The sequence below is a fragment of the Bombina bombina genome, chromosome 8, assembly GCF_027579735.1.
Source record: "Bombina bombina isolate aBomBom1 chromosome 8, aBomBom1.pri, whole genome shotgun sequence".
NCBI lineage: Eukaryota > Metazoa > Chordata > Amphibia > Anura > Bombinatoridae > Bombina > Bombina bombina.
The window spans coordinates 188032697-188057555 of NC_069506.1; the positions used below are offsets into that span (position 1 = coordinate 188032697).

Genomic DNA, 24859 nt, shown 5'->3' on the forward strand with positions numbered 1-24859 from the left:
ACTTGAGTACCGCTTGTATTCAGATCAGTGGTTTTGAACTGTTACATTCTACTTGCATATATACACATACACACATATATTTATACACACACACACACACATATATATATATATATATATATATATACACACACACATACAGTCGTATGCAAAAGGTTAGGCACCCCTGACAATTTCCATGGTTTTCATTTATAAATAATTGGTGTTTGGATCCGCAATTTCATTTTGATCTATCAAATAACTGAAGGACACAGTAATATTTCAGTAGTGAAATTAGGTTTATTGGATTAACAGAAAATATGCATCAAAACGAAATTAGACAGGTGCATAAATTACGGCACACTTGTCATTTGGTTGATTTGAATACCTGTAACTACCTAGCACTGATTAATGGGATCACAGACAGGTGCATCCAATCATGAAAAAAGGTATTTAAAGTGGCCAATTGCAAGTTGTTGTTCTCTTTGACTCTCCTCTGAAGAGTGGCAACATGGGGGCCTCAAAACAACTCTCAAATGACCTGAACACAAAGATTGTTCAACATTATGGTTTACGGGAAGGCTACAAAAAGCATAGATTTAAGCTGTCAGTGTCCACTGTAAGGAACATAGTGAGGATATGGAAGACCACAGGCACAGTTCTTATTAAGGCCGGACGTGGCAGGCCAAGTAAAATATCAGAGAGAGGCAAAGGATGGTGATAACGGTCAAAAACAGCCCAGAGACCACCTCTAAAGACCCACAACATCATCTTGCTGCAGATGGTGTCACTGTGCATCGTTCAACAATTCAGCGCACTTTGCACAAGGAGAAGCTGTAAGGGAGAGCGATGCAGAAGAAGCCTTTTCTGCACACACAACATAGAGTCGCTTGAGGTATGCAAACGCACATTTGGACAAGCCAGTTTCAGTTTAGAAGGAACTGTGAACTGATGAAACAAAGATTGAGTTATTTGGTCATAACAAGGGGCGTTATGCATGGCGGCAAAAGAACACAGTGTTCCAAGACAAACACTTGCTACTACTCACAGTAAAATTTGGTGGATGTTCCATCATGCTGAGGGCCTGTGTGGCCAGTGCGGTATTGGGAATCTTGTTAAAGTTGAGGGTTGCATGGATTCCAATCAATATTAGCAGATACTTGAGAATAATGTTGAGGAATCGGTCACAAAGTTGAAGTTATGCCGGGGCTGGATATTTCAACAAGACAACTACCCAAAACACTGCTCAAAAAGGAAATTTATGCTTACCTGATAAATTGATTTCTTTTACGATATGCTGAGTCCACGGGTTTCATCCTTACTTGTGGGATATTATCCTCCTGCTAACAGGAAGTGGCAAAGAGCAGAGCTGTTATATAGCTCCTCCCCCCAGTCATTCGACCGAAGGTATAGGAAGAGAAAGGAAAAGCTAAAAGGTGCAGAGGTGACTTAAGTTTTGAAAAATAAAATAAATCCTGTCTTAAAATGACAGGGCGGGCCGTGGACTCAGCATATCGTAAAAGAAATCAATTTATCAGGTAAGCATAAATTTTCTTTTCTTTTACAAGATATGCAGAGTCCACGGGTTTCATCCTTACTTGTGGGATACCAATACCAAAGCTTTAGGACACTGATGAAAGGGAGGGACAAGACAGGAACCTAAACGGAAGGCACCACTGCTTGAAGAACCTTTCTCCCAAAAATAGTCTCAGAAGAAGCAAAAGTATCAAATTTGTAAAATTTGGAAAAAGTATGAAGGGAAGACCAAGTCGCAGCCTTACAAATCTGTTCAACAGAAGCATCGTTTTTGAAAGCCCATGTGGAAGCCACAGCTCTAGTAGAATGAGCCGTAATTTTTTTCAGGAGGCTGCTGTCCAGCAGTCTCATATGCCAGGAGGATGATACTTTTCAGCCAAAAAGAGAGAGCAGTAGCTGTAATTTTTTGACCCCTACGCTTTCCAGAATAAACAATGAATAGAGAAGATGTTTGATAGAAATCCTTGGTCGCTTGTAAGTAAAACTTCAAGGCACGAACCACGTCCAAGTTATGCAACAGACGTTCCTTCTCAGAAGAAGTATTAGGACACAAGGAAGGAACAATAATTTCCTGATTAATATTCTTATTTGAAACAACCTTAGAAAGGAATCCAGGTTTAGTACGCAAAACCACCTTATCATAATGGAATATAAGATAAGGCGAATCACATTGTAAAGCAGAAAGCTCAGAAACTCTTCGAGCAGAAGAGATAGCAACTAAAAACAAAACTTTCCAAGATAACAGCTTAATATCTATGGAATGCATGGTTTCAAACTGAACCCCTTGAAGAACATTAAGAACTAAATTCAAACTCCATGGCGGAGCCATAGGCTTAAACACTGGCTTGATTCTGATCAAAGCCTGACAAAAAGACTGCACGTCTGGAACATCCGCCAGACGCTTGTGTAGTAAAATTGACAAAGCAGAAATTTGTCCCTTTAAGGAACTAGCTGATAAACCCTTCTCCAATCCTTCTTGGAGAAAGGACAAAATCCTAGGAATCCTAATCTTACTCCATGAGTAGCCCTTGGATTCGCACCAATAAAGATATTTACGCCATATCTTATGGTAAATCTTTCTTGTGACAGGCTTGCGAGCCTGAACCAAAATATCAATAACCGACTCAGAGAAACCCCGCTTAGATAAAATCAATCTCCAGGCAGTCAGCTGCAGAGAATTTAGATTTGGATGTTGGAACGGACCTTGAATGAGAAGATCCTGTCTCAATGGCAGTTTCCACGGTGGCAGGGACGACATAACCACTAGACTCGGATACCAAGTCCTGCGTGGCCACGCAGGCGCTATTAGAATTACTGAAGCTCTCTCCTGTTTGATTCTTGCAATCACACGAGGCAGGAGAGGGAATGGTGGAAACACATATGCCAGGTTGAACGACCAAGGTACAGCTAGAGCATCTATCAGTAAGGGCTGGGTATCCCTTGACCTGGATCCGTAACGTGGAAGTTTGGCATTCTGTCGAGATGCCATCAGATCTAATTCTGGCATGCCCCATTGTTGAATCAATGATGCAAACACCTCCGGATGAAGTTCCCACTCCCCCGGATGAAAAGTCTGACGACTTAGAAAATCCGCTTCCCAGTTCTCTACACCTGGGATATAGATTGCTGATAGATGGCAAGAGTGGTTCTCCGCCCATCTGATTATCTTTGATACCTCTCTCATCGCTAGAGAACTTCTTGTTCCCCCCTGATGATTGATATATGCTACAGTCGTGATGTGGTCCGACTGGAATCTTATGAATTTGGCCGAAGCCAACTGAGGCCACGCCTGAAGCGCATTGAATATTGCTCTCAGTTCCAGAATATTGATTGGTAATTGAGATTCCATGGGCGTCGAAGTCCCCTGAGCCTTCAGGAAATTCCAGACCGCACCCCAGCCCATGAGGCTAGCGTCCATTGTCTCTATAACCCACGATGGCCTGTGGAAGCATATTCCCTGGGACAGAAGATTCTGTGACAACCACCAAAGAAGAGACTCTCTGGTATCTTGATCCAGATTTATCTGAGGAGATAAATTCACATGATCCTCATTCCACTGTCTGAGCATGCACAGCTGCAGTGGTCTGAGATGAAAGTGAGCAAACGGAACGATGTCCATCGCTGCTACCATTAATCCAATGACCTCCATACACTGAGCGACTGATGGCTGAGGAATGGACTGAAGAGCTCGGCAAGTGATTAGAATTTTTGATTTTCTGACCTCCGTCAGAAAAATTTTCATGTCTACCGAGTCTATCAAAGTTCCCAAGAATGGAACTCGTTTGTGGAACAAGTGAACTTTTTTCTACATTCACTTTCCAACCGTGAGTTCTCAGAAAAGACAGCACTATGTCCGTGTGAGATTTGGATAGATGATACGTTGACGCCTGAATCAAGATATCGTCCAGATAGGGCGTCACTGCTATGCCCCGCGGCATGAGGACCGCCAGAAGGGACCCTAACACCTTTGTGAAAATTCTGGGAGCTGTGGCCAACCCGAAGGGAAGGGCCACGGACTGATAATGTTTGTCCAGAAAGGCAAACCTTAGAAACTGATGATGATCCTTGTGGATAGGAATGTGAAGGTACGCCTCTTTAGGTCCACGGTGGTCATGAATTGACCCTCCTGGATCATTGGTAAGATTGATCGTATAGTCTCCATCTTGAACGATGGGACTCTGAGAAATTTGTTTAGACATTTTAGATCTAAAATAGGCCTGAAAGTTCCCTCTTTTTTGGGAACCACAAAAAGGTTCGAGTAAAACTCCTGTCCCTGTTCCCGTTTTGGAACTGGAAAAATAACCCCCATGGTATAGAGGTCTTTTACACAGCGTAAGAACGCCTTTCTTTTTGTCTGGTCTACAGACAAACGTGAAAGGTGGAATCTCCCCCTTTGGAGAAAATCCTTGAATTCCAGTTGATACCCCTGGGTCACAATTTCTAATACCCAGGGGTCCTGCACATCTCTTGCCCAGGCCTGAGCAAAGAGAGAAAGTCTGCCCCCTACTAAACCCAGTCCCGGATTGGGGGCTGCCCCTTCATGCTGTCTTGGTAGCAGCGGCGTGCTTCTTGGCTTGTTTACCCTTATTCCAGGTCTGGTTAGGTTTCCAGACAGACTTGGATTGAGCAAAATTTCCTTCCTGTTTAGTAGAGGAAGGGAAAGCAGAGGGTACTCCTCTGAAATTTCGAAAGGAACGAAAATTATTTTGTTTAACCCTCATTTTAAGGGGTTTGTCTTGAGGTAGGGCGTGGCCTTTACCTCCAGTAATGTCTGAAATGATTTATTTAAATTCAGGGCCAAATAGGGTTTTACCCTTGAAAGGAATAGTTAAAAGCTTAGGTTTTGATGATACATCAGCAGACCATGATTTTAACAATAGCGCTCTGCGCGCCAAAATGGCAAAGCCTGCATTTTTTGCCGCTAATTTAGCAATCTGAAAAGCAGCATCTGTGATAAAAGAATTAGCTAGCTTGAGAGCTTTAATTCTGTCCAAAATGTCCTCTAAGGGCGTCTCTACTTTTAGAGATTCCTCAAGGGCGTCAAACCAGAAATCCGCCGCAGTAGTTACTGGAACAATACAGGCAATAGGTTGTAACAAGAAACCCTGGTGAATAAATAATTTCTTTAGAAGACCATCTAACTTTTTATCCATAGGGTCTTTGAAAGCAAAACTGTCCTCAATAGGTATAGTTGTACGCTTAGCTAGAGTAGATATTGCTCCCTCCACCTTAGAGACCGTTTGCCAAGAGTCCTTGATGGTGTCTGATATAGGGAACATTTTCTTAAAATTAGGAGGGGGAGAGAACGGTATGCCTGGTCTATCCCATTCCTTTTTAACAATTTCCGAAATTCTTTTAGGAACCGGAAAAACATCAGTGTAAGTAGGTACTTCTAGATATTTATCCAGCTTACATAATTTTTCTGGGGGAATTGTAATAGGTTCACAATCATCCAGAGTCGCTAGGACCTCCCTGAGCAACAGGCGAAGGTGTTCAAGTTTAAATTTAAAGGACGTTAAGTCGGTTTCTGTCTAAGGTAATAAATTCCCTGAATCTGAAAGTTCTCCCTCAGACAATAATTCCCTGACCCCCAATTCAGAGAATTGTGAGGGTACATCGGAAATGGCTACTAAGGCATCAGAGGGTTCAGTATTTACATTAATACCTGGCCTACTGCGATTACCTTGCAAAACTGGCAGTTTAGATAATACCTCAGTGAGAGTAGTGGACATAACTGCAGCCATATCTTGCAGAGTAAAAGAACTAGACACATTAGAAGTACTAGGCGTCACTTGTGTGGGTGTTAAAAGTTGTGACACTAGGGGAGAATTGGATGGCATATCCTGATTCTCTACAGACTGAGAATCATCCTAGACATACTATCATTTCCTAAAATATGATCTTTACAGTGTAAGGCTCTATCAGTACAAGTGGTACACAATGTAAGTAAGGGTTCTACAATGGCTTCCAAACATATAGAGCAATGAGTTTCCTCAATGCCAGACATGTTAAACAAAGTAGTAATAACTACAACAGTTGAAAACACTTTACTTATTGCAAAAAGTTAAATTTATTAAAAACGGTTACTGTGCCTTTAAGAAATAAAAGTGCACATTTTTTTTCCCCTCAAACACACTTAAAAAAACCGTCTATAATCGTTCAAAAGTAAGAATAAATAAGCAGAGTTTCCAAAAATGATTGCATACTATATGCAAGAAGAAATTTACTCTTTACAGGAACATTCAAGCAAAAATATTATAAATTGCTGAAAAACGACCCCTGCACCTTGCCACAGCTCTGCTGTGGCGCCTACCTGCCCCCAGAAACCTGCCAAACGAATCAACACCAATCCGGATAGTATAGAACACAGATAGGGCCCAACCGGAGCTAATGTCTGCTGTCTCCTTCAAAGTAAACTGCGCAACGGAGACGCGAAAATAGGCCGCGCCCACAATGGACGTCGCACTAAAAAACTCAACTACCGCATGGGAAGCGGTTAACAGCCATGTGGTCACCAAACTATATATTTACCAAATAAAGTCTCTTTCATGAGCCCTTATCAAAGGTTATATGTGAAACAAAATCCCAGTGTCAATAAAATGCTGCGTATATAAAGTGCTGCAAAAATGTCTGTTGAAAACACCCAGTAGGACAGTAACTCCCTTTACCCTTACAGGACTACTGCTTATCTTGTTCCCATTATAAGGAACTAATACAGCCAATTCTGACATACAAAGTTTCCTCAGAAAATAAAAGGCTGAGACATACCTCAAATGCTGCTTGCTGCATGAGACAGTCCTCCACACTGAAGATCTTTCCCATATTACCTTCAGATCTGTGGGAACCATAATGGACCTTAGTAACTACTGCTAAGATCATCAAATTCAGGGGGAATTCGTCTTCCATATCCTCCCTGAACTAAATAGTACTCACCGGTACCATTAAAAATAAAAAACTTCTTGAATGAAGAATATAAAACTATAATTTTATCACCACTAACACTTTACCCTTCCTATTACTAGCATAGGCAAAGAGAATGACTGGGGGGAGGAGTTAAGGGAGGAGCTATACAACAGCTCTGCTTTGGTGCTCTTTCCTACTTCCTGTTAGCAGGAGGATAATATCCCACAAGGATGAAACCCGTGGACTCGGCATATCTTGTAAAAGAAATCTACTCTCGTATTTATGCAGAGGAACAAGTACAATGCTCTTGAATGGCCATCCCAGTCCCCAGACTTGAAAATCATTGAAAATCTGTGGGGTGATTTGAAGCGGGCAGTCCATGCTCGGCAACCATCAAACCTAACTGAACTGGAGATGTTTTGCAAGGAGGAATGGTCCAAAATATTTCTGCTGGGGTGCCCAAATTTATGCACCTGTCTAATTTCGTTTTGATGCATATTGATGCATATTTTCTGTTATTCCAATAAACCTAATTTCACTAGTGAAATATTACTGTGTCCTTCAGTTATTTGATAGATCAAAATGAAATTGCTGATCCAAACACCCAATTATTTATAAATGAAAATCATTGAAAAATCAAGAAAATTGTCAGGGTTGTCTAAACTTTTGCATACAAATATATATATATATATATATATATATATATATATATATATATATATATATATATATATATCTGATGAAGGGGAAGATATCCCTGAAAACGTCTCATCAATAAACAAGATTTGTTTTTCACCCTGCAAAAAGACCTGAGAGTGCATTTTTATCGTAAGGAATATATATATATATATATATATATATATATATATATATATATATATATATATATATATATATATATACACACGATATGACGAGTCCACGGATTTCATCCTTACTTATGGGATATCGCCTTCTGGTCAGCAGGAGGAGGCAAAGAGCACCACAGCAGAGCTGTATATATAGCTCCTCCCTTCCCTCCCACTCCAGTCATTCGACCGAAGTTAGGAAGAGAAAGGAAAAGCCAAGGTGCAGGTGTGACTGAAGTTTAACAAAAAGTTATGCAACAGACGCTCCTTCTTAGAAGGAGGATTAGGACACAATGAAGGAACCGAGCCACTGATGGCCGAGGATTGGACTGAAGGGATTGGCATGTATTCAGAATCTTTAACATTCTGACTTCCGTCAAAAAGATTTTCATGGATATAGAGTCTATCAGAGTTCCCAGGAAAAGAACCCTTGTCTGTGGAATTAGTGAACTCTTTTCTAGATTCACCTTCCATCCGTGAGTCCTTAGAAAGGATAAAACAATGTCGGTATGAGACTTTGTCAGCTGATAAGACGACGCCTGGATCAGAATATCGTCCAGATAAGGCGCCACTGCAATGCCCCGCTGCCTGAGAACCGCCAGCAGAGACCCTAGAACCTTCGTGAAGATCCTGGGTGCCGTGGCCAGACCGAAAGGAAAGGCCACAAACTGAAAATATTTGTCCAGAAAGGTAAACCTCAAGAACTTGTGATGATCTCTGTGGATAGGAATATGAAGATATGCATCCTTTAAGTCCATGGTAGTCATATATTGACCCTCCTGGATCAATGGAAGAATTGTCCGAATAGTCTCCATCTTGAAGGATGGAACTCTGAGAAACTGGTTTAGACTCTTGAGATCTAAAATGGGTCGGAACGTTCCCTCTTTTTTGGGAACCACAAAAAGATTTGAGTAAAACCCCTGCCCCTGTTCCTGTATTTGAATGGGACAAATTACTCCCATAGTGGAGAGGTCTTTTACACAACGTAAGAACGCCTCTCTTTTTATCTGGTCTACAGACAATCGTGAAAGAAACCTTCCCCTTGGGAAGGAATTTTTGAACTCCAACTGATACCCTTGAGACACGATTTCTAGTGTCCAGGGATCCTGAACGTCTCTTATCCAAGCCTGGACAAAGAGAGAAAGTCTGCCCCCTACTAGATCCTGTCCCGGATCGGGGGCCGCCCCTTCATGCTGTCTTGGGAGCAGCAGCGGGCTTCTTGGGTTGTTTACCCTTGTTCCAAGCATGGTTGGGTCTCCAGGTGAGCTTGGCTTGAGAATAATTCCCTAAGATTTTAACCATAATAAAGTGTACGACCAATGTGCCCCTCAAATAAACAACACACTCCCCTGTCCTATCATTAGTTTAACTCAGTTAACGTTAGAACACTTGGGGAATAACCCCGTAATCTCCCAGCATCAAGTCCACAAACATATTATACCCACTGGGTTAAATACATATTAGGGTACTGAAAAACACAGTTGATTTCACCTAATAGAGAGGGGAATAAATGTCAGTCTGTTCTGAGATACCTCAGTCTCCCCAGAAGCAAATGACTTCACATACCTTAATGCTGAGCGCAGCATGACGTGATCCCACACAATGAAGATGCTCTTTTCACCACCTTCAGCCGATCTGTGGGACAAACAGGGTCTTTGATAATGTTTGCTAAGACCATCATCATCATCAGGGCAGCAAACTAATATGGGAGTCACAGAATGAAGATTTCCCCGGTCCCTTGCTGTCTACCCTGAGAAAAATAGTACTCACTGGTACCATTTAAAATAAAAAACTCTTGATTGAAGAATCTAAACTAACACCTCACTTTACCTCTTCATATCACTAACACAGGCAAAGGGAATAACTGGGGTGGGAGGGAAGGGAGGAGCAATATATATACAGCTCTGCTGTGGTGCTCTTTGCCTCCTCCTGCTGACCAGGAGGCGATATCACATAAGGATGAAATCTGTGGACTCGTCATATTTTGTAAAAGAAATACACTTTTAATTTGTGTGAAAATATTAAATTTCAACAGCGCATGCGTAGCGGCAGCAAGATCCGACACAACTTTGTTGTCAGAATCTGCTCCCTCTGAGTGCGCATGTTGCTGATTAACAATCACATTTCACACATTTTTATTTAACATATGTGGAGTGTGATTACGTCATACTGAGAATGCGCAGTCAGAGGGAGCAGATTCTGGCAAAGGAGCAGAATCAGATAGAACACCGGCATCCATTGATAGGGAATGGTTTCTAGATCAATCAGTTGTTAAAAGATCTAGTTCTGCGAGGAAGGCAACTGATGACTATCCACAGTGAATTGCAAATATATGCAAGGGTTCTACAGAATGTACATGTTAAGTACTCTATTATTTAAAGGGCCACTAAACTTAGAATAACAAATTATCCTTACCTGAAAATTTCCTTTTCATCTGATGGAAAGAGTCCACAGCTGCATTCATTACTTTTGGGAAATAAGAACCTAGACACCAGGAGGAGGCAAAGACACCCCAGCCAAAGGCTTAAATACTCCTCCCACTCCCCTCATCCACCAGTCACTCTGCCGAGGAACAAGGAACAGTAGAAGAAATATCAAGGTGAAAGGTGCCAGAAGAATAATAAGGACGCCCCACATAAAATTACAGGTGGGGTGCTGTGGATAAGCATAATTTATGTTTTTCTTCTTAAATGGAAAGCGTCCACAGCTGCATTCATTACTTTTGGGAAAACAATACCCAAGCTATAGAGCACACTGAATGCCAAGATGGGAGGGTACAATAGGCGGCCCATACTGAGGAAACCAGGCCTGAACCTCTACCCAATAAAAAACCCTGCTTCATCCGAAGCCGATAACATTTTTAAAGGAAAAGCCCCAAGGACACTGACTCGCAGCTAATCCAGAAGCCAAACTAGAGACCGCAAAATGGACTCGACTGAGCCAACAGTCCTCCAGGAGACCCCGTCACCCAAAAGACGATCCCCCACCACTCACCCTTTCGACACTAGCCGAAACCCCCAAGTGGACAAGGCAAAGGAGAACCGAGGAAACCGAAAGTTCCCCTAATATAAAAAAGAACACCTCCAAGAGTGAGCCCAGCTCACAGAGACCCAAACGGGCCCAAACAGGAAAAGGAGGCCACACCTATACCAAGAGAAACCCGGGATAAGACTGGGCACAGAGACAGAACAGACTTCTCTCCAATATCCTGTAAGCACTGAATGCAACTGAAGAGGCAAAGTTATCCCAGCGTCTGAACATAGAATAACAAAGTATTCAACGAAAAACGTGTAATAGACCCAGGCGAAAACCCCCAAGTTTGAGAATACAGAGTCCATATCAGGACGACACAGAGGGCACTTGCGAGGAAGAAGCAGCAGTCAAGCAAGGAACAGACCGCAAAAGCAACCCCCAGACAGAGAGCACGCTCCAGGCAACCAAAGCCGCCGGACCTATACAGGTCCCTAAAAAGGGGAACACAAAACCTCAAATCGAGCACCCCGAGAAGGAGAGTATACCCTCAGAACCGCAATCCAGAGCCCAGAAACCGAAGGCCAAACCGCTCAAACTGTGGCAACGGGGCACTAAGCCCTCCAACCCTCCCCCGCATAGGGGAGGGAAAACACAGGGTTCTGATGATATCAGATGTCAGTGTGACGCAACGGAAAAACTCCCCTGACCCGGTTACCTATGACTGAAGGCTATAAGGACTGAAAGAATCCATCCCGCGTTACGGACCCACAGGTCCTCTCTAATGCTTAGTTGAACATGAAAACCAATGAAAACCTGAGCACTCAGCCTTTCTACCGTACCAGCCGAGCAGAACAGCGCCACATGTCTGAACAGCCGCAAGACCGACCGAACCCAACAGGACCAGCCTGCATTTAGGGTCCTAACTGGTAAGCTGCCAAATTCACCCTCATAGGGGAAAAAAAAGAAAACAGACATTTTAACATAGGACTAACGTGTCCAAAAACAACTTCCGAAGAAGAACAAAGAGTTTTAAGCCCAGAAGGTTCCCGAAGGAAACAAAACCAAATAAAAGACATCCCATTGGATACAAATAAAATATAAGGCAACCCGGAGGTTAGCGTCCAAAAAGACACAGGTCTACCCGCAGGACCAGCCAAACAGAGCCCTATCTTCCAAAAAACTAGGAAAGATCTCAATCAAATGACAATCAGGAGATTACACCATCCCCACATGTCTAATGAGGTACACCTATCGAATTAGCAGACTGAAAATCCCTGTATCTGGTAATGATAGGGTCATTCAATAACTGAAAAACATGTCTGAGCAATACGCGAAGTAACGCAATCCTGTAATGAAAGGCACAACACTCAGGGACAGTTACACCCGCAGAGAACTGTAGAGGCCCTCCCCAAGGCGGAAGGCCCTGGACAATAGGGCACGAGCACATTCTCAAATAAACGTCTGGACTCTGCAGACTAACAATCGCCAACATTATGTGGAAGCGATAACGTGCTGCAACTCCAGGGGGCTCAGCTGTCCATTGATTCCCCGAGTCAGAGGAACAAGGCGCTCTAAAATGGCATACGGAACAAAACTGGTTGACGGCTAGTCCAGATTCGTCACCGGACACAGAATCTGAAATCAAAATACTCTTAGTATCAGAACCCTCTGTAACTGAATCAAAAATTAGCACAGTCTTAGCATCAGAATCCTCCATAACTGGTAGAGGATATATAAATATGGACTAAAGTAGTAAAACAAAAACGGCACCTGACACCCACAATGGCTGGGGCACTCACCACCTCCTATGACCAGACCCCTGCAGACTAGAATATTTCCTTTGCCACATGGTCGGGAATGTGGAAATGGAAAGTAACCATGCCAGACACAAGGTGAACTGTATAGTCCAAAAAAGCGTGCCCAACTAAAAGGCTGCGTCAATTCCAAAGGCCTCAATGTTCCAAACCATGAGCCCATAAACATCACACATAAGCAGGTTGAATCACAAACATTTACCCCCCCTGTTCAATAACCCCCCGCAGGAGATATTAACCCTCGATTCCAAGATACTAAGAGAGACTCACTGAGACCCTTGTGATAAGATAAACCCGCAAGGTGGTAGCCTCTCGGGAAAACATTCACATTACAGTACATTGAGAAATAAAGTAAAATGAAACAATCTTACCGGAATCAACACCGTGGAACAGGAACATGGCCTTTCAAGTGTGACGGATAGTAGCATCGCCTCTGCCATGGACTTGAGAGAAGAAAGCAGGCAGCAGAGTGAAGTTAGACAACGCTGATTGCTTGAAGAGCTGTTAACATGAGTCGAAATGGTTTTGCAGAAAGAATCTCCCTGCATCTCCGGACTCTAACTTTCATCCAAGCCCTCACTGAGAGACTGACAGGACTACTTAAAACTCCTGTCCCATGCCAAAGAATACTACCCTCCATAAGAGGCGAAAAACAAAAATGAAAAAGCCTGACACTTCTCTGCCAATCTCCTGGGACGAAAGGCAAAGAATGACTGGGGGATGGGGAGAGTATTTAAGCCTTTGGCTGGGGTGTCTTTGCCTCCTCCTTGTGGCCAGGTTCTTATGTCCCAAAAGTAATGAATGCAGCTGTGGACGCTTTCCATTTATGAAGAAAAAACAGAATTTATGCTTACCTGATAAATTACTTTCTCCAACGGTGTGTCCGGTCCACGGCGTCATCCTTACTTGTGGGATATTCTCTTCCCCAACAGGAAATGGCAAAGAGTCCCAGCAAAGCTGGTCACATGATCCCTCCTAGGCTCCGCCCACCCCAGTCATTTGACCGACGGACAGGAGGAAATATATATAGGAGAAACCATATGATACCGTGGTGACTGTAGTTAGAGAAAATAATTCATCAGACCTGATTAAAAAACCAGGGCGGGCCGTGGACCGGACACACCGTTGGAGAAAGTAATTTATCAGGTAAGCATAAATTCTGTTTTCTCAAACATTGGTGTGTCCGGTCCACGGCGTCATCCTTACTTGTGGGAACCAATACCAAAGCTTTAGGACGCGGATGAAGGGAGGGAGCAAATCAGGTCACCTAAATGGAAGGCACCACGGCTTGCAAAACCTTTCTCCCAAAAATAGCCTCCGAAGAAGCAAAAGTATCAAATTTGTAAAATTTGGCAAAAGTGTGCAGTGAAGACCAAGTCGCTGCCTTACATATCTGGTCAACAGAAGCCTCGTTCTTGAAGGCCCATGTGGAAGCCACAGCCCTAGTGGAGTGAGCTGTGATTCTTTCAGGAGGCTGCCGTCCGGCAGTCTCATAAGCCAATCGGATAATGCTTTTAAGCCAAAAGGAAAGAGAGGTAGAAGTCGCTTTTTGACCTCTCCTTTTACCAGAATAAACAACAAACAAGGAAGATGTTTGTCTGAAATCTTTAGTAGCCTCTAAATAGAATTTTAGAGCACGGACTACGTCCAAATTGTGTAACAAACGTTCCTTCTTTGAAACTGGATTCGGACACAAAGAAGGTACAACTATCTCCTGGTTAATATTTTTGTTGGAAACAACTTTCGGAAGAAAACCAGGCTTAGTACGCAAAACCACCTTATCTGCATGGAACACCAGATAGGGCGGAGAACACTGCAGAGCAGATAACTCTGAAACTCTTCTAGCAGAAGAAATTGCAACCAAAAACAAAACTTTCCAAGATAATAACTTAATATCTACGGAATGTAAGGGTTCAAACGGAACCCCTTGAAGAACTGAAAGAACTAGATTTAGACTCCAGGGAGGAGTCAAAGGTCTGTAAACAGGCTTGATCCTAACCAGAGCCTGAACAAATGCTTGAACATCTGGCACAGCTGCCAGACTTTTGTGAAGTAAAACAGATAAAGCAGAGATCTGTCCCTTCAGAGAACTTGCAGATAATCCTTTCTCCAAACCTTCTTGTAGAAAGGATAGAATCTTAGGAATTTGTATCTTGTTCCATGGGAATCCTTTAGATTCACACCAACAGATATATTTTTCCATATTTTATGGTAAATTTTTCTAGTTACAGGCTTTCTAGCCTGAATCAGAGTATCTATTACAGAATCTGAAAACCCACGCTTTGATAAAATCAAGCGTTCAATCTCCAAGCCATCAGTTGGAGGGAAACCAGATTAGGATGTTCGAATGGACCCTGAACAAGAAGGTCCTGTCTCAAAGGTAGCTTCCATGGTGGAGCCGATGACATATTCACCAGGTCTGCATACCAAGTCCTGCGTGGCCACGCATTAGCTATCAAGATCACCGAGGCCCTCTCCTGATTGATCCTGGCTACCAGCCTGGGGATGAGAGGAAACGGTGGGAATACATAAGCTAGGTTGAAGGTCCAAGGTGCTACTAGTGCATCTACTAGGGTCGCCTTGGGATCCCTGGATCTGGACCCGTAGCAAGGAACCTTGAAGTTCTGACGAGACGCCATCAGATCCATGTCTGGAATGCCCCATAATTGAGTTATTTGGGCAAAGATTTCCGGATGGATTTACCACTCCCCCGGATGGAATGTCTGACGACTCAGAAAATCCGCTTCCCAATTTTCCACTCCTGGGATGTGGATCGCAGACAAGTGGCAGGAGTGATCCTCCGCCCATTGAATTATCTTGGTCACTTCTTTCATCGCCAGGGAAGTCCTTGTTCCCCCCTGATGATTGATATATGCAACGGTCGTCATGTTGTCTGACTGAAACCTTATGAATTTGGCCTTTGCTAGTTGAGGCCAAGCTCTGAGAGCATTGAATATCGCTCTCAGTTCCAGAATGTTTATCGGGAGAAGAGACTCTTCCCGAGACCATAGACCCTGAGCTTTCAGGGATTCCCAGACCGCGCCCCAGCCCACTAGGCTGGCGTCGGTCGTGACAATGACCCACTCTGGTCTGCGGAAGCTCATTCCCTGTGACAGATTGTCCAGGGTCAGCCACCAACGGAGTGAATCTCTGGTCTTTTGATCTACTTGAATCGTCGGAGACAAGTCTGTATAATCCCCATTCCACTGTCTGAGCATGCACAGTTGTAATGGTCTTAGATGAATTTGTGCAAAAGGAACTATGTCCATTGTTGCAACCATCAATCCTATTACTTCCATGCACTGCGCTATGGAAGGACGAGGAACAGAATGAAGTACTTGACAAGAGCTTAGAAGTTTTGATTTTCTGACCTCTGTCAGAAAAATCCTCATTTCTAAGGAATCTATTATTGTTCCTATTATTGTTGACGGGGACAGAGAACTTTTTTCTTTGTTCACCTTCCATCCGTGAGATCTGAGAAAGGCTAGGACGATGTCCGTATGAGCCTTTGCTTTTGACAGGGACGACGCTTGAATCAGGATGTCGTCCAAGTAAGGTACTACTGCAATGCCCCTTGGTCTTAGAACCGCTAGAAGGGACCCTAGTACCTTTGTGAAAATCCTTGGAGCAGTGGCTAATCCAAATGGAAGTGCCATAAACTGGTAATGCTTGTCCAGAAAAGCGAACCTTAGGAACTGATGATGTTCCTTGTGGATAGGAATATGTAGGTACGCATCCTTTAAATCCACGGTAGTCATAAATTGATTTTCCTGGATAGTAGGTAGGATCGTTCGAATAGTTTCCATTTTGAACGATGGTACCCTGAGAAATTTGTTTAGGATCTTTAGATCCAAAATTGGTCTGAATATTCCCTCTTTTTTGGGAACTATGAACAGATTGGAATAAAATCCCATTCCTTGTTCTCTTATTGGAACTGGATGTATCACTCCCATCTTTAACAGGTCTTCTACACAATGTAAGAATGCCTGTCTCTTTATTTGGTTTGAAGATAATTGAGACCTGTGGAACCTTCCCCTTGGGGGTAGTTCCTAGAATTCCAGGAGATAACCTTGAGAAACTATTTCTAGCGCCCAAGGATCCTGAACATCTCTTGCCCAAGCCTGAGCAAAGAGAGAAAGTCTGCCCCCCACTAGATCCGGTCCCGGATCGGGGGCTATCCCTTCATGCTGTTTTGGTAGCAGTGGTAGGCTTCTTGGCCTGCTTACCCTTGTTCCAGCCTTGCATTGGTTTCCAGGCTGGTTTGGGTTGTGAAGTATTACCCTCTTGCTTAGAGGATACAGAATTAGAGACTGGTCCGTTTCTGCGAAAGGGACGAAAATTAGGCTTATTATTAGCCTTAAAAGACCTATCCTGTGGGAGGGCGTGGCCCTTTCCCCCAGTGATGTCTGAAATAATCTCTTTCAAATCAGGTCCAAATAATGTTTTACCTTTGAAAGGAATGTTAAGCAATTTTGTCTTGGAAGACACATCCGCTGACCAAGACTTTAGCCAAAGCACTCTGCGCGCCACGACAGCAAACCCTGAATTTTTCGCCGCTAATCTAGCTAATTGCAAAGCGGCATCTAAAACAAAAGAGTTAGCCAATTTAAGTGCTTGAACTCTGTCCATAACCTCCTCATACGAAGATTCTTTACTGAGCGATTTTTCTAGTTCCTCGAACCAGAAACACGCTGCCGTAGTGACAGGAACAATGCATGAAATTGGTTGTAGAAGGTAACCTTGCTGTACAAAAATCTTTTTAAGCAAACCCTCTAATTTCTTATCCATAGGATCTTTGAAAGCACAACTATCTTCAATAGGAATAGTAGTGCGTTTGTTTAGAGTAGAAACCGCCCCCTCGACCTTGGGGACTGTCTGCCATAAGTCCTTTCTGGGGTCGACTATAGGAAATAATTTCTTAAATATAGGGGGGGGGGGAACAAAAGGTATGCCGGGCCTTTCCCACTCTTTATTTACTATATCCGCCACCCGCTTGGGTATAGGAAAAGCGTCGGGGGGCACCGGAACCTCTAGGAACTTGTCCATCTTACATAATTTCTCTGGAATGACCAAATTGTCACAATCATCCAGGGTAGATAACACCTCCTTAAGCAGTGCGCGGAGATGTTCTAATTTAAATTTAAATGTCACAACATCAGGTTCAGCTTGATGAGAAATTTTTCCTGAATCTGAAATTTCTCCATCAGACAAAACCTCCCTCATGGCCCCTTGAGATTGGTGTGAGGGTATGTCAGAACAGTTATCATCAGCGTCCTCTTGCTCTTCAGTGTTTAAAACAGAGCAATCGCGCTCTCTCTGATAAGTAGGCATTTTGGATAAAAGATTTGCTATGGAGTTATCCATTACAGCCGTTAATTGTTGCATGGTAATAAGTATTGGCGCACTAGATGTACTAGGGGCCTCCTGTGTGGGCATAACTGGTGTAGACACAGTAGGGGATGATGTAGTATCATGTTTACTCCCCTCATTTGAGGAATCATCTTGGGCAATATCATTATCTGTTGCATTACTGTCCTTACTTTGTTTGGACACTATGGCACAATTATCACATAAATTTAAATGGGGAGACACATTGGCTTTCATACATATAGAACATAGCTTATCTGATGGTACAGACATGTTAAACAGGCTTAAACTTGTCAACAAAGCACAAAAAACGTTTTAAAATAAAACCGTTACTGTCACTTTAAATTTCAAACTGAAAACACTTTATTACTGAATATGTGAAAAAGTATGAAGGAATTGTTCAAAATTCACCAAAATTTCACCACAGTGTCTTAAAGCATTAAAAGTATTGCACACCAAATTTCAGAGCTTTAACCCTTAAATTAACGGAACCGGAGCCGTTTTTACATTTAACCCCTATACAGTCCCAGAATGAGGCTCTGTCTATAACTAGAAAGGCCCCCATCTGAAAAAGGTGTCCAACACAGTGCCTGCCGTTTTTCTAAACGTTCCCCAAGATTATAATACCAATAATTAGTTAGAATCTGCATAATATGCCTAGTAAAGCAATTGTTTTAGCCCAGAAAAATGTCTACCAGTTTTTAAGCCCTTTTTGAAGCCCTTTATTCTTTTATGTTTAACTAAGAAAATGGCTTACCGGTCCCCATGAGGGGAAATGACAGCCTTCCAGCATTACATGGTCTTGTTAGAAATATGGCTAGTCATACCTTAAGCAGAAAAGACTGCTAACTGTTTCCCCCAACTGAAGTTACTTCATCTCAACAGTCCTGTGTGGAAACAGCAATCGATTTTAGTTACTGTCTGCTAAAAATCATCTTCCTCTTACAAACAGAAATCTTCATCCTTTTCTGTTTCAGAGTAAATAGTACATACCAGCACTATTTTAAAATAACAAACACTTGATAGAAGAATAAAACTACATTTAAACACCAAAAAACTCTTAACCATCTCCGTGGAGATGTTGCCTGTGCAACGGCAAAGAGAATGACTGGGGTGGGCGGAGCCTAGGAGGGATCATGTGACCAGCTTTGCTGGGACTCTTTGCCATTTCCTGTTGGGGAAGAGAATATCCCACAAGTAAGGATGACGCCGTGGACCGGACACACCAATGTTGGAGAAATAGTATCATCAATAAATACATAATAAAGAGACAATGCAAAATAAATTAGTTTAAATTTTAAATTAGTAGTAGATTTTTATTATGACATGTTAAAGTTGGTTACATTTTCCTTCCTAATGCATCATGTGACAGACATCAGCCAATCATTAAATGAATATATGTATATCCTGTGAATCTTGCACATGCTCAGCAGGAGCCGATGCTTCAAAAAATGTTTATATAAAAAGATTGTGCACATTTAGATAATGGAAGTGAATTGGAAAGTGGTTTAAAATTGTGCACTCTATCTGAACCAAGGTTGCTTAGATCCCTTATCAAGGTGGTTTGAGATCAGAAACAGAAACCCTCTGGCATACTGTACGAACAATATAATTTCTAGGAGTTAACCGCCTGTGAAACTATTTTCAAAGTCGCAATCCAAAAAATGATAAAGAAGATCAAAGTGTAATGTGTCAACTTACAAGAACAAAAAATGCTACCAAAGTAATTTCCTAGCCCAGTTTGTTGTTGTTATATTTATTACCACAGTTGTGATTGACTGGACAAAACATTGAAAACTATTGAGGTAGTAACATTTTAAGAGCTACACAGAAAGTTATTTATTTACTGATTTTTTTTTAAATAACCATACGGAATAAACCCTCCAAAAGTGGGTCTCTTACCTAATGGAGCGTCGTCGTCTTTGGGAGTAGGACTTGGTAGTAGATGCTAAAGGACCAGTACTCTTTACAGAAAGACCCTTCATAGTGAACACAGCAACATCAGAACTGGGTAGGAGAAAGGATTTAACATATTAAAACAGAACTAAAACAACAAAATGTTTACTTAATTTCAGTTAAAGGAGGTTTGCCTCTACAACCAAATTTTATTTTCTGAAAATTACATAACAGATAAATACGAGTTGAAAGGAAGAAGAAAAAAAAAAAGTACATTAATTAGTTTTGCCTGCTTTACTTGTAATTTTTTTTCAGTGGTTAAATCCCACCCGTTGCCTTATTTGGACTTGTTAATGGGAAGGATAAATCTTGCCACTGTTATTTGATCACCTCTGCCGCAGCCGTGGACAGATATGAAGCAAAAATATGTAAAAGTAAACAAACATTTTATATTAAAAACTCAAAGTATTTTAGGTCTCTTTAAAGAGTTTGCTGATTTTGCTTAAATAAAGTTAACAGGCCACATACAAAAATATTTTTGTATTACTGGCTGGGCATGTGGCAAGTATTATAAAATATTTAATTTTCATATGTAAAAAAAATTATGCTTACCTGATAAATTTCTTTATTTCTGGATATGGTCCACAACGTCATCAATTACTGTTGGGAATATCACTCCTGGCCAGCAGGAGGCAAAGAGCACCACAGCAAAGCTGTTAAGTATCACTTCCATTCCCACAAAGCCCAGTCATTCGTCCGAAGGGAAATGGAAAAAATGAATAATACATAAGGTGCAAAGGTGCCTGACATTTAGTTAAAATAACGGTCTTAAAACAACGGGAGGGGTCGTGGACTCACCATATCTGGAAATAAATACATTTATCAGGTAAGCATACATTTTGTTTTCTGTCCTAAGATATGGTGAGTCCACAACGTCATCAATTACTGTTGGGAACCAATACCCAAGCTAGAGGACACAGATGACTAGGGAGGGACAAGACAGGTAGACCTAAACAAAAGGCACCACCTCTTGAAGAACCTTACTCCCAAAAGAAGCCTCAGCCAAGGCAAAAGAAATCAAATTTAAAAAATTTGTAAAAAATATGCAGAGAAGACTAAGTTGCAGTCTTGCAATCTGTTCCACAGAAGCTGCATTGTTGAAGGCCCAAAAAAAGTTAACAGCCCTCGTACAGTGAGCTGCAATTCCCTCAGGAGGCTGCTAACCAGCAGTCTCATAAGCAAAATGAATTATACTTCTCAACCATAAAGAAGAAAAGTATCAGTAGCTTTCTGACCCTACGTTTCCTGAGAAACACACAGAGCAGAAGACTGGCGAAAATCCTTAGTCGCCTGAATGAAGAATTTCAGAGCACAAAGAACATCCAGATTGTGCAACAAACGTTCCTTATGAGAAGAATGAGAAGGACATAGAGAAGGAACTACTTAAAGAAGAAAACCCAACTTCGAATGAAGAACCACCTTAGCATGAAAAAGCAAATTTTTGCTTACCTGATAAATTAATTTCTTCTATGGTACGACGAGTCCACGGATTCATCCTTTACTTGTGGGATATTATCCTCCTGCTAACAGGAAATGGCAAAGAGCACCACAGCAGAGCAGTCTATATAGCTCCTCCCTTAGCCCCACCCCCCAGTCATTCGACCGAAGGTACAGGGAGAAAAAGGAGAAACAACAAGGTGCAGAGGTGACTGAAGTTTAAAATAAAAAAATATATAATCTGTCTTAAAATGACAGGGCGGGCCGTGGACTCGTCGTACCATAAAAGAAATTAATTTATCAGGTAAGCATAAATTTACTTTTCTTCTATAAGGTACGACGAGTCCACGGATTCATCCTTTACTTGTGGGATACAATACCAAAGCTACAGGACACGGATGAACGGGAGGGACAAGACAGATGGTTAAACAGAAGGCACCACTGCTTGAAGAACTTTTCTCCCAAAAATAGCCTCCGAAGAAGCAAAAGTACCCACAAAACGTTAACAGCACTCCCAGTTCATAAAAACGTTTGCCCACAAACATTCAAAACTCAGTGTCAACCATTTTTTAATTAGCCCCTTATGCAAGCTTAGTAATGCCTTTCTATAGCTCTTAGGATTACTGCTTACCCTTACCCTCATGGTGATACTGTCAGCCTTTCTGAAATACACAGTCTCTCCAGAAAAAATGACTGAACATACCTCACTGCTATAAAGCATGAAAACGTTCCTCACACTGAAGTTTCTTGTACCCCTCAGCCTCTGTGGGAACAGCACTGGATCTTAGTTACAAATGCTAAGATCATCATCCTCCAGGCAGAAGTCTTCATCCATCTGCTGCCTGAGTAAATAGTACACACCGGTACCATTTAAAACAAAAAACTCTTGCTTGAAGAAATTAAAAACTAATATTTTATCACCTCTTTCACTTTACCCTTCCTAGTACTTAGAGTAGGCAAAAAGAATGACTGGGGGGTGGAGCTAAGGGAGGAGCTATATAGACAGCTCTGCTGTGGTGCTCTTTGTCACTTCCTGTTAGGAGGATAATATCCCACAAGTAAAGGATGAATCCGTGGACTTGACGTACCTTATAGAAGAAATAAGATAAGGCACACTTGCAAGCAGACAGTTCCAAAACTCTCCGAGCAAAAAAGATAACAAAAAAGAAACAAAGCCTTCCAAGATAATAACTTAATATCTATGGAATGCAAAGGCTCAACAAAGCCTGCTGCAAAACCTTAAGAACAAGATTAAAACTCCAAGGAGGAGTAACAGGCTTAAACACAGATTGCTACCCCCTGGACCAAGACTGGTTGGGATTCCAAAATACTGGACTGTGCCATGTAGTAAGAGAGAAAGGAAGACTTTCCTCTAGTCTTTTCTACTTTACGAGTGGTAGAAAAGACCCTTTCCCACCCGTAAAGTCAAAGGTTAATTCTGCCAGACCGGGTCCAAACAAGGTCTCACCCTTGTAAGGAAGAGCCAGAAGCTTGGACTTGGAGGAAACATTAAATATAATCCAAATATGCCCCCGGTTGTTACATTTCTTGGTCAAATTGGATATTGAACCTGCATCTGCAGTGTTAAAAAGCCTAGGCTGTGCCACTAAACCACAGGTAGGCTACTCAGCTAAGATTTCAGCCACAACGCCCCGCAGGCTAGCACAATAAGTCTAAGTAGACAAGGCATCGCTCTAGATGATCACAATTAACCTTCAGCTTCTTATCCATGGATCTGCAAAGGATCAGCTATCCTCCATAGGGATTGAAGTTCTCTGAGCCATAGTAGAAACGCTCCCTTCTACTTAAGGCATTGTGCATTTTAATTGAGTCAGCGACAGGCAAATCTTATAAAGGACGGGAGGCAGGGAGAAAGGTATCCCTAGCTTGTCCTATTCCTGTGAAAATGTCCATAGCACGTGTAGAAACACTTCCTCAAAAGGAAGGAACATCATTGTTATCATAAGTTTACTAAACTACCAAGGGTTGACGACGACAGGGTTATCAATGTCATCCAAGTAGCCAAAACCTCCTTTAACAATGCACAAGGTGTTCAAGCATACATCTGAAGGAGGTGACTTCAGCATCAGATGAAGGAAATATACTGTCCAAATCTGAGATTTCACCCTCAGAACTACCGGCAAATCCTCCTCACCAGACTTAGGCGACAGAGCGACCTGTGTAGCAGAAACCTTACTATCTGAAATTTAAAATGTCATTTTGCGTTTTCCCTGTATGTAAGGTAAAAACAGATAAAGCCACAGATACCACAGAGGATACCTGAGCTGCAAAATCTGTAGGCAAATACACTCCACCAGGAGATATATAGGAACTACAGGGCACTGTATGTGACGCCATAGAAGATTGGGACGTTTGAGGAGAAAGCTGTGGCAACACCTTATCTGTATTACAGAAATGCACAGACATTAGTTAAACTGTCTAAAAATTTTGTTCTGAGAGACATGAGGCACAAACACAAGAAAGACCTTTATTTCTGAAAGATCGATTCTAAAGACATAAATGTTTATACAAAAAACAATTTGGTCCACCAGTGCCAATACACATATTTCTAGTCTGGATTGGCACTCCTGGAAGTTCACCACTAAACCACAGTGGATTTGACATATATAACATATTTATTAGATCATTAATTTAAGGATTAACATAGGCAGAGACACATAGAAGCGGCCATTTGGACCTTTGAACACAATGGGCATGTCTTCTCCTGCTCCGTATCAGACATGATTCTCAACAAAAGGATTAGTAAATTAAAATCTGTACTGTTACTTTAAGGGGGAAAAAAAATAATTAAAAGCTGTCACTTTACAGAAATTTACTTCAATAACCCCAGCTCATACCGATTCTGACACCTCTAGTGAATGGGAATTGACTCAGAGATTAGAGTTTTCAGGAAAAACCCTCACACTGTATGCCTATATACCTCAGCTAAACTGAGGTGCCTACCTGCTTCTTTCGACTTCAGCCATGAAGGAGACACACTGAAATGGCCGGCACTGCTCCATATTAGGATCGGAGAGAAGGAAGTAATGTGATTAACTGCACAACACTTTCCCCTGAGAGACACATCTTTCTCAAGAAAGCGTGCGAGAGAAAACTTAGCCTGCCCTCCGGCCACAGCGATACTGAAGCGCAGAAAATAGTTAAAACACAGAGCAGTATTTCAACCACTTACGTGACAAAAACGTTATCTCTTAAAACGGAGTGCTGCTACTAGTAACAAAAACCCATATATTTTATCACAATCCCATAGGACAATAAAATTATTAGAGATGTTCCTCTAAACATTAAAAAAATGAGCCTGGTAGAAAGAGGTTAACTCCTTCATTACCATAAGAAGGGTTAACCAATTGGTCTCCATACCACATACATATAGTGCTCGCATTCTGCCATAAATCAATCTTACTAAGGATCTATTTCTCCCCTTAAGCTGCAGGAATTTTTATCTTTAAAGTGCTAGTCTCCTACCATGAAGACAGAAAGCACTTACCTGCAATCTAGACGTCCTGCAGTGAGAAGACTCACACG

At 42.0% G+C, this 24859-nt stretch overlaps 1 protein-coding gene across 1 annotated transcript in view; it reads right to left on the minus strand.

Annotated features, from left to right (window-relative positions):
• LOC128638676 (kinesin-like protein KIF18B) overlaps positions 1-24859 on the minus strand; it is a 258121-nt gene that overhangs the window by 47566 nt on the left and 185696 nt on the right. The window contains exon 14 of the mRNA XM_053690790.1: positions 19823-19927. Coding sequence (XP_053546765.1) covers positions 19823-19927 — 105 coding nt within the window. The remainder of the gene's footprint in view (positions 1-19822; positions 19928-24859) is intronic.